The sequence below is a fragment of the Amblyomma americanum genome, chromosome 3 (assembly GCF_052857255.1).
Source record: "Amblyomma americanum isolate KBUSLIRL-KWMA chromosome 3, ASM5285725v1, whole genome shotgun sequence".
Taxonomy (NCBI): Eukaryota; Metazoa; Arthropoda; class Arachnida; order Ixodida; family Ixodidae; genus Amblyomma; species Amblyomma americanum.
Window position 1 is genome coordinate 53189320 of NC_135499.1, and position 18427 is coordinate 53207746.

General features: G+C 47.2%; 1 protein-coding gene across 1 annotated transcript in view; it reads left to right on the forward strand.

The window, feature by feature from the left end:
• Positions 1 to 10098: 10098 nt before the first annotated feature.
• Positions 10099 to 18427, forward strand: part of LOC144122959 (uncharacterized) — a 72129-nt gene continuing 63800 nt past the window's right edge. The window contains exons 1-4 of the mRNA XM_077655905.1: positions 10099 to 10182; positions 11383 to 11445; positions 12307 to 12409; positions 16860 to 16954. Coding sequence (XP_077512031.1) covers positions 10174 to 10182; positions 11383 to 11445; positions 12307 to 12409; positions 16860 to 16954 — 270 coding nt within the window. The 5' untranslated portion in view covers positions 10099 to 10173. The remainder of the gene's footprint in view (positions 10183 to 11382; positions 11446 to 12306; positions 12410 to 16859; positions 16955 to 18427) is intronic.

An 18427-nucleotide genomic window follows, 5' to 3' on the forward strand; every position in this document is an offset into this window, starting at 1 on the left:
TCTGCTGCGTCACGTTGAAAATCCACAGTAGTGAGCTAATGCTTTGGTCGGGAGCTCGTATCACATGTTGTCCTTAATCGTTCGCAATAAATGCCTCATAAGTGTTGAAGTGGTGCTTTGCTCACATCTATTAGAGCCTGAAACTGGTGGCTGGCTAGTATAATGTGCCGACGATCCTCTTCATAGCCTTTGATGTTTGCTTTCTTGTCAACTGATTATATGAATAAATCAAAATCCACCTAGCTGCTTCGCAATGACCTTCTGATATGATTGTCTAGTATTGAAACATCTTCCATCACTAACCATCCCATATGACTGTACTGCATATTACATGCTGTTCACACGCAAGGAATGTCTGTGGTGCGAATAAGGTGTCTCTCACTCTGCAATTAAATACCCTTCTTTCTCCTCGAGTTGTGCTGTTAAGGCCAAGCTTAGAGTGTGGCCAAGCGGCTCAAGAAAATTTCGTTTTTTAAATGTGAACCTTGCTTACTTTAATCACTCTGACTGAATGCGTTCATCCATAGCCATCTAAATTATTGCATAACTTTTTGCAGCGTGACATACCGTTACCATTTACCGTCGTTCCCACTTGTTCAGAATAAAGCAGTCCGGATTCTTACATCGAATTGGCACATGCCTACATCCCGTTTATATCACGACCCTGACATACTCACTTCTAATGATCTCATTAAATTCAATATTGTATATTTAACGCCGCCCCAGTGGTTAAGTGGTCATGGTGCTCGGCTACTGGACCAAAAGACGGGGGTTCGATCCCGGCCATGGCGGTCGCATTTTGAAGGAGGCGAAATGCTAGAGGCCCACGTACTGTGTGATGTCAGTGCACGTTGAATAACTTCAGGTTGTCGAAATTATCTGGAGCCCCTCTACTGTGGCGTCCCTCGTAGCCTCTGTGGCTTTCGGACGTTAAGCTCTATAAAACCAAAAAACCATTGTTGTGTATTAGTTACAGGGCAGTTAATTATCATAATCTTTTGCAATTCATACTTATGGAAGATATTCCTAACCCAAATGTTATGAACTTTTCCCGTCAGAATAATTTTTGCCTCGAAACGTTCGCACCAAGTTCGGAGTGAAAACAGTTGGATATCCATTAATCAACGGTTTGAAACTAATTAAAATCGATATCAAAATACCTCCTCCTTCTCTATCGTCATTTCAACGACAACTTAATATGTTTTTTCTAACTGCTAGTTTGCTACGTTTACAGCTCGTTTGTTGTTGGTTTTTACTTGTTCGGCTGTGTTTTGCTTTCTCAGTTGTATCATTTTATAATGCCGCCGCGGTGGATCAGTGGTTATGGCGCTCGGCTGCTGACCCGAAATACGCAGGTTCGATCCTGGCCGCGGCGGTCGAATTTCGATGGAGGCGAAATTCAAGAGGCCTGTATGCTGTGCAATGTCAGTGCACGTTAAAGAACCCCAGGTGGTCGAAATTTCCGAAGCCCTTTACTGCGGCGTCCCTCATAGCCTGAGTCGGTTTGGGACCTTAAACCCCCATAATCCAAACCGTATCTCTTTTATGGTTCAGTATGTATCTGCTACGGTTCTCCAAAGGAGCGGAGGCGACAGACACCGCGAGCGCCTTCTCAGCGGCACCTAGCTGCAAGTCGGAGAAACAGGGAAGGTGAAAGTCGATAGACGCTGCTCGGCTTTTCAAGGAGAGAGCCAGTCTCTCCCGCTAGGATCGGTTTACGAGGCGCCTCTTCCCGCGCCCATGTCGGTGACCCGTTTCGGCGCTAGTTTAAGGCTCGCCTGCTTACAATACCATAGCAGAATCTTAATTCGAATATTTCATAATATTTACCTAATATGCCTAAACTCATTATATCGCAGTTGCTGTTGCTAACAATGGTCATTGTTTGCCCATTTAATAATAAGATATCCCATTGCAGTGTCTTGCTCTGGGGCATCTTTCGGTATGATCAGTGAGTGTATACATGTATGTTTCAAGTATTTCACGGGGAAAAAAAATGTCGCAAGCATCGACTATACGTAGACTGAAAAGCGTGGTACCAGGTGTTTATTACGGGGAGTGAAGGGTCGCCGCGGCATATTATATTGTTATGAAGACGAAGAAGAGTGCAGTGGCGCGGGACGGAGTGCTCGCGCTAGGCCCTTGAGCCATTAAATCATATCTTCATTCTGTCATCATGTCGTGCCTTCCTTGGCTTGCCACCACGTAACATTTGGTGTGAGGTGCTGGGTACTGATCGTCATCCTAGTCCCCGGAGCATCGCCGCCTTCTGCTCGCCTTCGTCGTCGGCCGAGGGGACCTGGGCCCCGCCGCCCGGCTCAACCCCAGCTCGAAATGACCAGAACCGACCAGCCGCTTTCCCCCGCCCCGTCCCCAGCCCCGAACACAAGACACGACGACCAGGACCTGACGTACGATGACCCGACTATGACCCGAACCAAGACGGCACCCCCGCCCAGGCTGTGCGGCGATCCCTCAACCCTTGACCTTCGGCAGTGGGTGACCGACCGCTGGACCTGAAGCTCCGGGGGCAACCGTCCACCAGATCATCTGCTTCATCTTTGTGGCAAGCCTTTCATCTTCTTCTATCCTTCCTGATCATCCTTACCGTCACCTCATCACTCGTAACTCAAGCAATCGATCGGGACGATCGCTCGGAGGACCGGGGTCATGTTATGAAGACGAAGAAGAGGGCAGTGGCGCGGGACGGAGTGCTCGCGCTAGGCCCTTGAGCCATTAAATCATATCTTCATTCTGTCATCATGTCGTGCCTTCCTTGGCTTGCCACCACGTAACAATATTAGAGAAGAGCCATAACAACAGTGACACTACTTCGTACGCAGCGTCTCGTACAACGTAAAGCGGCGTCACTAATTTGAGCACCGTGAAAGAATTTTTGCTTTTGTTTCCGTAATAAATGGTTATATAAGAAACCTCGCGCACAAGAACCAGCCCGCCACACTAGCCGTGGGATGCACGTTTGTCGTTGTCATAAAATAAGAGAATATGGTGCACATCACACTGAACAGAGCGTGCTGTGTATGACTGTGAGAAGACACGCCAACAGGCGGTGTCTTAAAAATGGCCTGGTCTCAGAAAGGGCTTAAGAGAAGCATTTCGGATAGGTAAACCAATGCCCTTTTATGCAGGACTACCTAACTGAGAGGCAGCTGCAACGGACCCGCCCGTCGTTTGTCATTTTCATCATCGAGCGGTATGACATGGACCCGCAAACGGAGGTACGCTTCTTCAATGTGTACAAGCAGACGGACGTACTGTGCGCTGCCACGCCGTTCGGATTCACGACCCGTACGAAAGCAGTGTTGGCAAAGCTTCAGCAATGAAGGTGCAGCCCGCCATCCTTTTCCTGCAGCCTGCATTCAGCGACCACTGAACGCCGGATCCCTTGGTCTTGTGATTTGAGGAAATCCTCCGCAAGGCATCATGCGCTTGATTCTGGTTTGGCTGACAACAGACCTCAATTCGACTTAGCGGAAATGAGAACAAAACTAAGAAAATACAGTATTTGATAGAATATTTAGTTGAGTAATGTTAGACATGTATATATTCAATTAAAGTAGGAGTAAGTGCTTTGAAACGGCCGATGCTGATTACTTACAGCGTCTACTGGAGGCAGAGCTTGACGCTGAGCGGTGTTTTGCAGGCCATGGCCCTGGCTGCCTGTAAATGTCGAAGCTTCCCTTTATACGCGTAAAGCGCACCAGCTTTTGCTCCTTGGAGCGCTGCTGTCGAAAAAAGTACCGTCTCCTCGTAACTTTCATGTTTGACCTTGAAAAATGGACAGAATGCAGCTCATTCCCAGGGTTTTGTCATCGTAAGGGTCACTCCTGTCAGTGTCAACGATGATCCGGAACCATGTAATCTAACTTTTGACTACCGCGGTTGCGGTTAAATATTTTGTGTTTGTTTATGCGTAGGCAACCTTGATATTTAATGCCTCCTTGCAATAAAACCTTTGTTTCTAGTAGCGCTCATGGTGTGTCCTTCTCTCGTCCCGTTTCTTGCGAAAGCTGTTTGCATGTAATCTGCACTGTGTACATAGTTCTTTGGTAAGAACGTCCGTAGTCTGGCAAATCAGAATGGCCTCGGGACGTATACATGGGAGTCGGTTTGGGGTTCTTTACAGAACGGAGGTAAAGAATGATTGGAGAACAGGGCAGCGAAAAACTTGAACGACACCTAACCTACCCTTAAGAGTACTATGTGATAGCATTACAGATCTCGAGCGCAAAGTACTCATTTCCTTGCAGTGATTATCTCTCCCAGGGCAGTGGTGCAGCGATAAAGCGCTGCGCCACTGGCCCGGCAGGCGGCTGTTTCAAACACATCCTGCGGTGCGGCTTACGAGACCCAGGTTGCTGTTCCCTTGCTCCCGCAAGGCTAATTTTGGCGCAGATAGTTCTTCAGGAGGCTACCTCTCAACCAGTGAGCTGTTGCTTAGTGCCACGGAGGACAGGTGGCTAAGTGTGGAGTAACCTGAGAAATTCATAATATGAGCCGCTAGAAATCATCTGCTTCCACGCAGGCTTAATTAAGATGTAACCAGTATTTCTAAATCCAGCAACGCGGCTGTGATCACCGTCGCGTTGCCGCATACCATCATTGTATAGGCGCGGAATATAAATAGCCTATGTGTGCACTTCGCTTCGTGGATGTCATAGAGGACGGGTGTAACCGCGCTTCTTTGTACGGTTTGATTCAGTATAAATGGCAGTTCTCATGCAAGCAGTGTTCAAGCAGGTTGTGAAGCTTGTGTTTTGTAGTATGCGGCATTTAACGTCCGGCATCTACCCAAAGGGTAGAGAGGGCGGTGGATTATTTTCGACCACCTTGGTTTCTATGACTCACTTATATCGCAGAGCACGCGAGCAAGTCACGCACTTCACCGTCATCGAAATACGGCTGCGGCGGCTGATGTAGAAGAGTCGTACCTAAAGCTATTAGGTATAGTCTCTAAGACTGCACAACAACCATTAGTCGTCCACAAGACGACAGAGAGAATGTCCAGCAGAAAGCGGGCCAGGCTGGAGCAAATGACATCTCGGTTGTTATAATGGCATGCACACTAGAGGTATTCAGGTAGTTAGGCTGGGATGAATGTGAATTATCTAGACCGCCTAATCTTGGCGTTACTGAAGAGATTTTTCTTCTAATTTAGGGCATAAATTGTGGTTCATGCTTTAAGTCCTAACCCAAACGCAACTGTTGGCTTCAAAGTCAATTCTGAATACAATTAAAGGGATATCAAACTGTGTGGGAAAGGAGAAACAGGTAGTCATATATGCCGTGAGGTATAGGAAGTAGGCCGGGAGTGAACTTGTCTATATCATCTATGAGCGGTAGATACGGAAGACCAACGAGCTTCCCATACGGAAACGACATGTTCCCATGGGCACCCTTGCATTTGTTGGTCGACGTTTCGACTCCCGTTTGGGGCTGACTCAACGACCAGCAGCTCAGTGTTACATCTCACGCATATTCGAACGTAACTGCCCCCTTTCTTGTGCGACAGTTTGGGGAGTCACGCAGTCTTGAATCCGAAACCGCATCACCGGGCAAGCGCGTACGGCATTCTAAGAGTATACACATAGGAAACGGTACTGCGTAATGCCCGAACTGCAAAGGCGCCGGTCGTGCTTGTAGTCTCATGGCATTCAAATGCCTTTATTACAATTCTGTTTTGACTCTATGATGTTCTCTTAAATTTGGTAGAGATGTAAGTACTAGTACTCACTGATTGTAGCACATTTTATTCGTCGGAAAGACTTTGGTGCTAAGAGCTACCGTTAAGGGCTCGAGAGTACATAACCCTTGACGACTTTGCAGCCCACTCCATCGCCAGGAATTACGTTCTGGGGTCAGAGCTATCCCGCTCGGCCACCCACCGCTCGAGAGAAGGATCGGTAACTACGTCACCCGGAGGTGGCTCTATTTTTCAATTCATAGGATATGATCGTAGTTGGCTCGTTGGCCGCAATGTTAATAGTTCGGGCTGTAATGATCAGGATAAATGTGCCCGATGATTGATGGGGTACGTATCGACCTCGTCTGTAGATGACGCCACGTAACCTCTTGCTCTTTAGTCGGGATTTTGTGCGGAGGGCGAAGGGAAAGTTGTCCTCTCTAGTTTAAAATTATTGGTTAGATCGTGATACGTGATCATGGGGTCTTTGGTGAAATTCAGGAAGCCAAACTCATCCACTGCCCAGTCGACGAAACCTCGCGCTTTTTTGTGGACGGCCTCGTTCCCCAGATTCCACGAATAGGCTGGGAGCCATAACGGTTAGAAGTAATTTGGTGAGAATTTGGCGGCGATAAGGATTTTAAGGGAGGTGTTTGCAATTAGCCCTTTGCGAAAGTATTCATAGCCATTTTGGAGTCGCTGAGAATGGCGCTCTCTTCGGTATGCGCTGGGACGAGGGCTATAGCTACCTCTTCTGGCATTTCAGAGGATTCGGTTTTCATCGTTGCCGACACGATGTGGTCACCGTTCACGTTCACAGCCGCTATTGTAAAGGCATACGTATGTTTGTATTCTGCCGCATCTACATAAATTGTTCCGGCGCTCTGTCGTATTTATTATGTATGCTCGCGCTTGCCTTCTACCCTTGTGGTGGAAGCGGTAAGTACTAGCAGTGACTATTACTCACTGTCATTTCGTCTTTTATGTCTTTTTATGAAAAAGGGGATTATGCTTCGCTATCACAGGAACTCGACGCATTTTTTCCTGAGTTTCTTTCACATCAGCCATCCCTGAATATTGATTCCTTCTGGAACTTGTTTAAAACTAAAATTTTGTCACTGACGCAGACTTTCATCCCATCCCGCTTGATTTCAGCCAAGCGTCGTGACGATATGCATTGGATGAATAGACAGTTGCGGGCAATGATCAACCGGCGGAAACGGCTCTTTCGCAGATATTGTGATACGCCCGCACTAACTTTGTACTCCGAGATGAAAAAGCAAACTAAGAACTTATCGAAAGAAATCCGTAAAGCGAAAAGGGCATACTTCAGCACACTAGGCCAACAACTAAATACAAACCCAAAGGCAGTCTGGAAATATGTTAAAAATAAGAGAAACAGCAGGGTCTCTGCGCCTGATATACTAGACGCAACTGATTTTGGATGGGATTCAAAAGGTAAAGCGAGAAGTTTCAATCTTTATTTCCAATCGGTGTTTTCCGATCCCATTAATACACATACTGACTTTCAATCTTCCAGCACCCTGACCAGAATGAATGACGTAGAAATTTCTGACCGGGGGATCATGCTTTTATTACAGAAAATTAAAGTTACATCAGCACCAGGGCCTGACAACATTTCCAATTACGTTTTGAAAAATTGTGCAGCTTCAGTTGCCCCGTATCTCGTTGCATTATTTCAGAAATCGTTAGAGAATTCTTCTTTGCCCCTTGACTGGAGAAGTGCCAATGTCGTTCCGATTCATAAGAGTGGTGATAAAACTAAAACATGTAACTATAGGCCCATATCGCTGACGAGCGTGTCGTGCAAAACACTGGAACATGTCATTTATACTCAGTTAATTAGCCATCTACAAAACAATAGTTTTTTCTGTTCGACACAACATGGATTTAGGTCCGGCTTCTCATGTGAAACGCAGCTCGTGGAATTCACACATGACATTTCTGTTTCCTTAAACTCCGCCGGTCAGGTAGATTGTATATTTTTAGATTTTCGAAAAGCGTTCGATTTAGTTGCTCACAACCTATTGTTACAGAAGCTTTCAAAATTAAATATTCCTACCTCACTCTTATCCTGGATCGAGGCGTATCTTGCGGAAAGGAGACAGTGCGTGGTTATCGACGGTGTCAGCTCGGAAAGTGTGGGTGTAACTTCAGGTGTTCCGCAGGGGTCGGTTTTGGGCCCTCTTCTATTTCTCATTTTTATAAATGACCTCACTAGTAACATTTCAAGTATAATCAGACTTTATGCTGATGACTGTTGTATCTACCGCAATATTTCTTCTGAAGCAGATGCAATTTCACTACAGCATGACCTCAACTCTGTATTCTCTTGGTGCAACAACTGGAATATGGCGCTAAACATCTCCAAATGTAATCTGGTCCGGTTTACAAAAAAGAAACAATTCCTCCAAACTGACTATTTCCTTGGTAGCACTGAATTATCCGCAGTTTCAACTTATAAGTACTTGGGAGTCTTTTTTTCTACTGACCTATCATGGAATACACACGTAAATTACATATCTGCTAAAGCCAGTCGCACATTAAACTTTCTCAGACGTAACTTTAAGGACGCTCCCCTTACGCTGAAGGAGACATTATACATGTCTACTGTACGTCCGATACTTGAGTATGCTTCCGCGGTTTGGGACCCGCATACAAAACTGAATATTGAGGAGCTGGAGCGCGTCCAGAAATGGGCTGCTAGGTTTGTGTCCGCCGATTACAATTTCCAAAAAAGTTCTTCTGGTTTGCGCGAGAAGTTGGGATGGCCATTACTTGAAAACAGGCGCAAATATTTGAGACTCTCTTTCTTTTATAATGTGCTTAATAATAAAACTGGAATTCCAAAAGAGAAATACATTAGTGAACCCAGCTACATTTCCGCCCGCACTGACCACCCACTTAAGGTGCGCGAGTACAATTGCCGTATAAACGTATTCAAATATAGTTTTTTCTCACGAACAGTGCATGATTGGAACTGTCTCCCTTCGCGGGTCGCTACCGCTCCTCCTACATCGTTTCTGACCGATTTGCAAAGCCACCTGTCAATATAAGTGCAATAATTCTTGTCCGAGTGTATTATGTTTTAAGCAGTGCTGTATTTTAAAATGTATCTTTTTTTGTGTGTGTGTATGTGTGTGTTTAGGGTATGTTTGCCTTTCTACAATGGTTTTTATTTTGTTTGTTTGTTTGTTTTTGCTTCCGTGTGCATGGGTTTATTGTATTTTCTGTGTAGACCGCATCATTTGCCTAATTTATTATGTACTAGATGTTTGTTCTTATTTATGATGTTTCCCCCCTACAATATTGCCCCAATGAGGGCGCTGTAGGTACTGTGTATAAATAAATAAATAAATAAATCTTCCCGCTTTTCATGACGTCACGCCGTATCAACCAATCACGAATTTTTTAACTCCGCCACTTTTTAGGCAACGCCGGGTTTTTGTGTCGATGAACAATCTAATGCTTTCGCATTTAGCAGACACTTTAAATTATGAACATCAGTGTACAGATATCTTTCGAAAGGGAAGCTTAAAACAGCTTCATTGTGCCATTACTCTCTATAAATTTTTAATTCGAAGACTTACAGGGAAGAAACCTTGCAACTACAATTACGACAATGCTGTTAACGACCTTATACAGAATGGCATTCAAAGAAAGAAAAACAGGAGGACAAATGTGAGGGGAGTAATTAAGGGCCGGAAATTCGCTGGGATTTGCAGCAATGGCCCGCGACCAGGACAGCGGTAATTGGAGATCAGTGGATCTTTGTCCTGCAATGAACGTAATGTGACGATTATCAACATGATGGCGCTGGCCAAACGCTGCAAATCCATGGACTGCTCCGTAGCCTTGTTTGGCGGAAAAGAGGTTACGGTGGTGCCTACTCCCGCTCTTACAGGCGCGCATGCCTTAGCCGATGCCTTACAGGCGGCTTAGTGGTCAGAGCTGCTCAAGGGATATCGGTCTCTTTCTTTGCACTTTCTGTCCTCCTTTCAGACAGAACGCTTCATACACTTCTCGAAGCGCCTGATAGTGGAGGTGTCGGCAGTGCTGCTGCAGAGCTCCTAAGGTGGGCACTGGAATCACCCTTTTGCCATACACGCACTCATACTGAAACTAAGGAAACAGTGGATCTTTGATTTATTCTTACATCGCTTTTCGTGCTTCCGTGTTGCGCGTTTCGTTGCCCGATCATAATTCTCGTTATAATTTCTCACACTCTTATATTCTGCCTCTTTCTTGCCCCCTTTTTACCTCAATATTCTGACCACCCGCTACTTGTTTTTCTACCACTATGCTTCTGAAGTAGACATCAGTAGTATTTATGCTGTGCTGTTAACAGTGCTTGAAGTAGAAAAAGAAGCTGAAGCTCCGCAAGAGGTGCAGCCATATGGCCTGCTTTTCCTTTGAAGAGAAGATTACGATTGTAGTCACGTTGCGGCATGATTGTGGTGAGTAGGCTTCCTTCGCCTTAAGGCGAAAGGTAAAGTTCTGTCTGCTCTACAGGAACGCAGTGCTCATTTATGCAAGCAGAAGGCAACAGTCTCTACTGCAACAAGCATCATGTCGGGCGCGGTGTTTTCCTCTCCAGTCTCCAAACCCACGCAACTTACACGCACTGCGGTATTTGCGATTGCCTTTTTGGAAAAATGGATTAGCGCTGCTATTAAAATGCTGGAGGCAGCAGATCGAATCACCATCCCAGAGTGAATTTTTTCAGCTTTTTTGTATGGTAAAACAAAAGAGTACGAATCAATATTCCTGTTCCCTGAGAGCGTGTCAACTTATAGGTTGCATTCTGACATTTTTCGAGGACGAAAACGCTGCTTAAACCTCTCGCTCTAAATCGATTTCCAGTCCTGGAGACCATTTACCATTGAGTGTGTGTTACCTTTTAGGTCGCATCCTGAGACGCGTTAGATCAAATATCTTGTCATGTGATCGCACCTATAGACGATTTCTGCTCGAGTGCTTCTGTATATAGTCGCAGGTTCATAGCCAGCCAAAATTGGGAACTGTCAGAAATTTTAAGTACGGGCTATTCTGCCGGCTGCCTGCAGAGTATAGTCATCCTTATTATTATATTATTGATATAACTGCCTGCATAATAAGAATCGTATTGCTGCCCTTTTTAAACCTACCGCGGTTCTATGTTCTTTACGTCTTTGGCCAGCGATTTAGCACGGAAGCCGCATGCCTAAAATGTCATCTTCAGCTAGAATGACACTGAAAGAAACTTTTTGCTCTAAAATTATTGTGGGCGCCGTTTACTGAAGTATTTTACTCTATACATACCAGGAATGCGTCACAGCAGAACGGTGGCAATGTGCTTACCTGCTTTACTAGGACTTGAGGACAGCGCCCAGCCACTGCCTCTAAACCTAGCGGCCTATCACGCTCTGTTCTACAGCCATTCGGTCACCCTCTTTCTTTCTGACGTCACAGTAACGTCAACGCGTTATCTTCGATTGTCCAAAGCCCAGCTCTTCGTGGCGGCTGCCAGCGGAACTAGGAGCACTAGTTCGTCCCGAATTCCCGGTATTGGAACTAACAGCCACACTCCCGGCCATTTCGCGTGACTCATTTACAACAGCAATTAACGACGGTTTCACTGCAGCGACGAATCTCCTCCACGTGACACATTCACGCAGGTACCGATAGTCTTCACCGTCGTGCCCACGAAGTGGCTGCTTGCTATCGCCGCATTTTGCGTGGTAAGAATACTTTGTTTCCTTGTGTCTAATGCGTCACAATTCTCCAGTATTGTCCCAAATTTTTAACTTACCACCAAATGAAATTGGGCGTACAGGTACCTAGAAAGCAGTAGGGTACACCGCTCAAGCACTCGAAAGTCTCGCGAGAGTGAAACGCAGCAGCATTCGCTAGCCCGAAGGAAGGAAACTAGACCTCTTAGATCTATCCCGGCCCGGCAGCACCATGTCCATATAGTAAGCTCCGTTATTCTCAACTTTGCTTAACGCCTTCTGTGCCACATTCCTACGTTTCCTCGAATCCTTCCACACACTTCTGTCAGATCAGCACTACTGTCGTCACCTAGAATGCCCTTGGCAGACTTATCGCCAAAAAATGGTGGGAGTAGCTTACCAAGCGCGCTTCAGAAACACGTCACATGTATTGCGCATTCGTGACCTCAAACCATTTGGACACGGGAAGAAGCCCACAAGCATCCATTACAGATGATTGGGCTGCTTTGATATTATTTAAAACTACTTGCTTCAGGGGCCGTCGGTTCGGTTCCTTAACTAGTGAAGCGTCGCACACACTAATACAGAAGGCGCATCAATAGAAAAGGCTCTCGCTTGGGTATTTCGCTTGGGTAAGAGCACATATTCAACATTCATGCGAAGGCTGGACAGAACATGATGAGCGGCACAAAGAGAACAGTTCGAAGTGTGCAGTCTAGGCGAACAGCTTGGCTCCGTTCGCTTACAGATCATCTATAGTTCCTTCAAGCCATTCGCCTACAAATCGAGAAGTGCATTCGTATGCAATTACTTCGCCACGTCATTCAGTATATTCTAACATGAGATCGTGCGCCTCTTTTCCGCGTCCAGATTTTCAACACGGCTACAATCGCCGAGTGTGTGTACAGTCTGGTCGAAAACCGAGACTTTTCCATCACCCTGAAACCTTTTCCCACGTACTCCAAGGCAATTGGTAAGTCGAGTCCTTTGAAAATAACAAAGCCTCCTGATACGGGACGGATTTAGAGGCAGCTTTGGGAGGCAGAGGTTTGAGGGTTGGGAACGGGTGATCCCCTATGCACCAAGTTTTTCTTTCTAACTTTATTGGTAGAAAAAAGGAAGGATCAGTGCGGTTTATTTCATAACACCCTATCTCTACCATTCAAGGGACCCTGAAATGATTTCGGTGCGCATATTCTAGTGAAATAGATATGTAGAGGTGGCCTTTGTAGGTTTTTGAGCCAAATTTGAAAGCTCTGCATGGCGCATATAACTTCGAAATAATTTTAAAAAATAGTTGCTCGCAGCAGCTCGCAAGCGATTAGGGCGACACACCTCACAGAGCGCCCGCTATCCCGATGACCTCAGTGGGCAGATGAGATGATGCGCACTGAAAGCGATAGGGCACCCCTATTCTACAACTCTCTGGACACTCGAGTACTGCAACAATACTTATTTGTTTTCCATCTTTATGCGAGGGCGGTTGTATGTCAAGTTTGCGTCGTCTGTGCTGTTGCTTTGTGCTTCTAGTCGCACGTTCGTTCAGCAGTGGCTGCGGTGTGATATATGTTTTTTCTGAAATAGGGACGCCCGACGAAGATTTTGCCTCTTTGTACTAGACCAGCTCTACCCCGAATTTTGTAAAGATACCCCCCCCCCCCCCCCGAATAAAAATAACGCGAAGAGCGGGCTTTCTCCAAATACAATCTTTGCCTTTGTCAGTAGTGGGGTTCTAATTGTTGGAGAAGTAATGCATTCGTTTATTCTCCGCACGTCCGAGTCTGACACCCCGGCTGCCACCTCGCCCCGTTATTTCGACCGCAACTGCGGGCAAGTCAACCACGGCGGGCCGAGCTGTCAGGAAGGGATACGACAATGTGCGGCACACAAATTCCGCATTTTGATGCTCAAACAATGAAATCCGGCTGGCGAAAGACGAGATGTTCCTTGGAAGAGCTACCCTACTGAGTCAAAGATGCCCGTCTCGGTATATTAAGTTACGAGTGAACGTTCGCTCGGGCTTGGGCAGGGCAACACCTATGCTCCCAGTGAGCTCGCGAGATCCACTCCCGCGAGGCTGTATTCCGCTTGCTCGCGAAGAGTGGAGCCGCGCCTCGAGTTACCCGAGAACAAGGCCAAAGATCGCCTTTCCCGCTGTGTCGGCGTGGTGACTGCACCGTACGTGACCCTCGCTACGCCGACACTGGCGCCTTCCCTTGCCAGCTAGAGTGTAGCTAAACAAGGAATGACGGTGGCTGGTGTGGGATGGCTGTGCGGGGAAGCACAGCTACCACAAAAGTTAACCTGTCGACTCTCCACCTCCCCCTATCTATGATCTTTGCAGTGCCTGTGAGAACACGCTACAGAGGCGGTGTAGCCTTGCTCCGTGAGCTTGAGGCAAGGCTTGCACCTCAAGTCGCGGCGACGAATGCTCAGTTCCATTGCGCCGGTGCTGATATCCGACGGCAGGCTGACGCCGATCTTCGTGGCGCACCGAAGGTTGCGTCAATGTTACCGCAGGCCACACGATGCGAGGCACAGTTGGAAACAGCAGACCAGAACTCTGCAGCAGTCGTGCGTAAGTCGACACGACGGTTGCGCCTTACCGCCAAGGAAGCAGCAGCAGAAAATGGCAGCTGACTGGTCTGCCATGGCTGTCCCGAATGGATGCGCCAAAGAGATCTCTACTGGACCAGACAGCAGCAAAACGAGGTGCACAGCTCAGCAGGGCTTCACTAAATCAGCATGCTTGCCGAAACGCTTTCCGCATGCCTTTAATGCGGGCAGCGAAAAATGGAACGGTGTCTGCACCGCTCGTGTGGCGCAATGTCATACTCGCTACTAGCGGGACGGGAGTGTGTTCAAATGCTATTTTCTCTAGTAAAAGACACTTTCTTCATTTGAATGATATTTTTAGATCCTGCGACGTTACAAGGAGGAGGGGGTAGCAATGTGCGCCACCTCTGCGTCACTGTACACCTGGTCATGCCACGATTTTTTTACTTCTCCGAAAAGCCTTAGGCCTTACAGACGCACTCATAACGAACGATGAATTAAGATAAAGACTGAATGGGCATGCATATATGCATTCGTCAGAGACATCAGCTATGTGGAATGGTCCTACTGCGCTTACTGAATCGAACCGCTACTGAGCGGTCGGCGCCCACCGTATCGGACAATGGCGAAGAGTCCGGTGCCGAGGTGCGGTACCGTAGCGAAATCGTTGCTGCACCCGTGGCTCGCGGGCACTCAGCGTACTGAAACGAAACCCAGAGTTAAAGAAAGGAGACACACAAGAGAAAGTACATTGCCACTCCACTAACCACTCTAGGGGCGCTGTCATTCGCCAGAACTATATTACCTGGGACTTGGCAAGCCTTGGGCATGCCAGGGCCACTAGGGAATAGTGTTTTGTCACCTCGGGCATGCTAGGGTCACTAGGGACTAGTAGTTCGTCCTCTTCCAGTCTCGGGCTCCCTGCTTCCCTGCGCGTCCCAGCACGTTCAAGTAAACCTTCCCTGCATATGTCAAGCGTTTGTCGGCGGCAACACACTCAAGGAACTCGAACCACCTACGAGGCTTCCGTACTCACTCGCTTCGCGCTTGGCATTACGCTCCCTCTGGGCTGTCTACGTTTTTTTTGTGTGGAAGAACCTCTCCACAAAATGATTTTACCAATGTGGTCAGCGCGTCGAATAGATCCAACATGCTTCGGCAAAATTCACTTCACACTAAAGAAAGCATGTCGCCGATCCTAGCGACATGCTAGGATAAAAAACATGGGGAAGACAACCGCAGCTGGTAGCGAAGGTATGTATCTGCGCTAGCCACGCACAGACGACACTTGTACACAGCCTGTATACCCCCACCCATGGAGCAACAATTTGCAGCCACGAAGGGTTCGGGTGAACCAGCAGAGACAGAGCTCGTTACAAACTATTAACCACACGCAAAAAAAGGAAAGGCACTGTCTAGAATTGTATTATAACCGCAGAAAAAAAAACGGGATAATTAATGTAGTCTTCGCTCTTCCCACGACTCGCGGGTAAGGGTGGTGACCACGGGCATAGAAGCGGGCTGCTCGTTAGTCCATGATGAGAGAGACCCGTCTTTCCGCGAAATCGGCGTATTTATCTCCATGCTAACTAACGATGGGTGTGGCAATCGTTTGCTGTCTCCTAGGGAAGCGTCTGGCCCACTTTAATGCGATGGTGTTAAGGCTCCCATTCTGCAGGAAATCCGTCGTCGTCGGCGTTGTGAGCGAAGAGAGCGAGAGAGAGAAAACTTTATTATTACAAAGTAAATTGGAGCACGGTTCTGAACCCCGCTTTGGACTCAACTGCACTCTGAACTGCACTCAAGTGTTTATGTTCTTAAGGGCCATAACACTGGCAGCCTGGCCGATGGCGATGGTCTGCACGGCCGGGTCCGCCTAGCGCCGCAGGGTCTCCCAGTCCTCCCAGGTCTAGAGGTTCTCTAGGCCCCGCGGGGGAGTGTCCGACAGGCAGAGGGAGAGGATGTGGAATATCCCTGGAAAAGAAACCTATAGGTGGACCACCTGTGTCGCGTGACATTGTGGCGTCATCACAAGCTGCCCATCGGATTGTGAGCAAACTTTACGCCGTGGCAGGTGGCCGTTGAATTAATGATTGGTCGCGAGAGGTTGCTTGGGAAGGGCAACCTGTCTCGCACAGTCCCCACCGCTGGGAACACCTGCCGTCGCAAAGCAGTGACGCATCGCTTAAGCGCTGCTCAACTGCGCCAGGAGTGGTATGAGGATTCCAGGGTATCTATAGCCTCGGTTACATGAATGCGACAGAAGTCGACTCAAGTCAGCTTTTTGAGGGAAACTGCAAGTTTTGAGAAGGAAAGGCGTGACTCATCCTCTACTCTCTTCCTCAACGCTTCTGCACTTTCCCTCAAAAAGTTGTCTGGAGTCGACTTCTGTCGCATTTATGTAAACGCTGCTTATGAAAATCGAGATTGACTAATTCCGCACATATGGGCACTGACCAAAGCTATCGCGTCTTACCCTTAAGGTGGAGCTGAGGTGTACTTTCCAATGTTTTTGTACGTGGTTCCCTCCTTCGCGTAGATCGGTATTTAATGCAGTCATCTTGGAAAGGGACCGACAGTAAAACCGGAGCGAAAGAATTGACAGTGTAGTCGAGTTTTCGTGGAATCTTTAGTGATTGCAGAGGGGTTACGCGTTCCTTGCTGTCGACGATGGGAAATTAGCTTCGAGTAAATCGTTCGTCAGCTGCAAATAGGGCAATGAAAACCAACTTTACGTTTGTTCCCTCTCACATGTTACTGCGAATAATCGAAGCTAGCAATGCGCGGAGGCCGTTGTGCGCAGAAAGATTCAGCGGCGCCAATCCACGCATCTGCCTCCTCTTGGAACACGCGGCGTTTCTTCGCAGATGTCACCACCACTCGGGCTTTCGCCGTTGCTTACATCGTGATTTCTGCGCTGGCTGTTGGCGCGGACTTGGTTCTTCTCCTGACCGTGAAGTCGGTACGGTCTCTATCTGAAGAGTGCATTACGAGCGCTCATATTTGTTCACCGCTTGCTCTAAATGTGGACGGAAGTGAGAGCGAAGAGTTTACTATAGCTTTGGCACGTGCATTCGCTTTCAGTGAGAGTCGGCGATGATAGTCGTGAAGGCCGACATAAGCCTCCGGTAGTAAGGCTCTGATGCACGAAAAGACAGGGTCAAATTTAATGTGTAGACCTTTTATTAGACATCAGGTGCAGGCCGCATGTCCCGACGCATATAGCTTCAGTACATTATTAAGCCGCTAGAAATAAAAAAAGGGAACAGGCGAGCTCGAAGCATTCCCGGCATTTCTGCATAAAAGCTTTTTTCAACAGGAAACAGTTTATGAGCGCATTTTTTTAATATATTGTAACATTTCACAGTAACAGTCAACATATCTGCAGGTCGACAAGCTTGCATTTTCTGGCTATTAACGTTTTTGCTATAGTCAAAAACATTCCCCACTGGTTTTCTATGGCAGTCTTAACTACTCGATACGAGCGATGGAAAAAAATTAAAAGAATTGTTTTGCTACGCAACGGAGGAATGGGCTATTACCTTCGATATTTATAGAACAGCACCTTACAACATTCCAATATTCAAACTTCTTGTCTCAGAATGCTGGACATACAGTGCCTGCTGGTAGCGTGCTTGCAGCCTTACGGGGCAACTCGCGACGCGGAATGCCTCCAATTTTAAGAACAGCGGCGAACAATAAGACAAAGGCTTCAATTTTCAAAAACGGTAGTCGCGCCTGACGGTACTTCGGTGCGTGCTGGAGGAAACTACATGGAGGAAACGTGACGGGGCGCAACTTCAATTTTTAGAAGAGCCGCAGGCGCATATGATCGGTCCGCAGATCCACGCGCTTCCGTGTTCTTTTTAACACTGCTTGTCTCTGTACACAGAAATCGTACTCTTTCATAACATGAGAGGTGTTAAAAGCGCACACCCGTTTTATAGGCATAAATGAACGCCATCAGCACAGAGTACATTTCGTGGTTAACTGTTTGTTCGCGATAGGTTGTGCGGGCTTTGTTGGGACAACCGCGAAGAAAACCAGCTAAAGGGTTGATGCCGTGCTCGAATCAAGCATTTAACTAGAAAAGGCTTTGAGACAGCACGGCTTGAGACATAAGCCTATACTCAGAGTGTAGTGTGCACTCAGGCAGTATACGCCCCACTTCCTTCAAAGCACTTGTAAAAACAGCCGTTGTAAGGACGCTATAAACTAGGCAACAGATTAGCGTCGCGACGAACAAGGATAATAAACCTTCGCGGTTGGAAGCTTACTTTCAACGGCTGAGTGGGTGGCGCATGACGACACATCTGGAAAGGAAACTACGTCTGGCTACTCTTTTATCCCCGAGCAATACGGCGGAGCACTGTTACTTAGTTTCATTTGAAATACGTATTTTTGTTTAATGTGTTCTGTACTGAGTTCCTTAAAC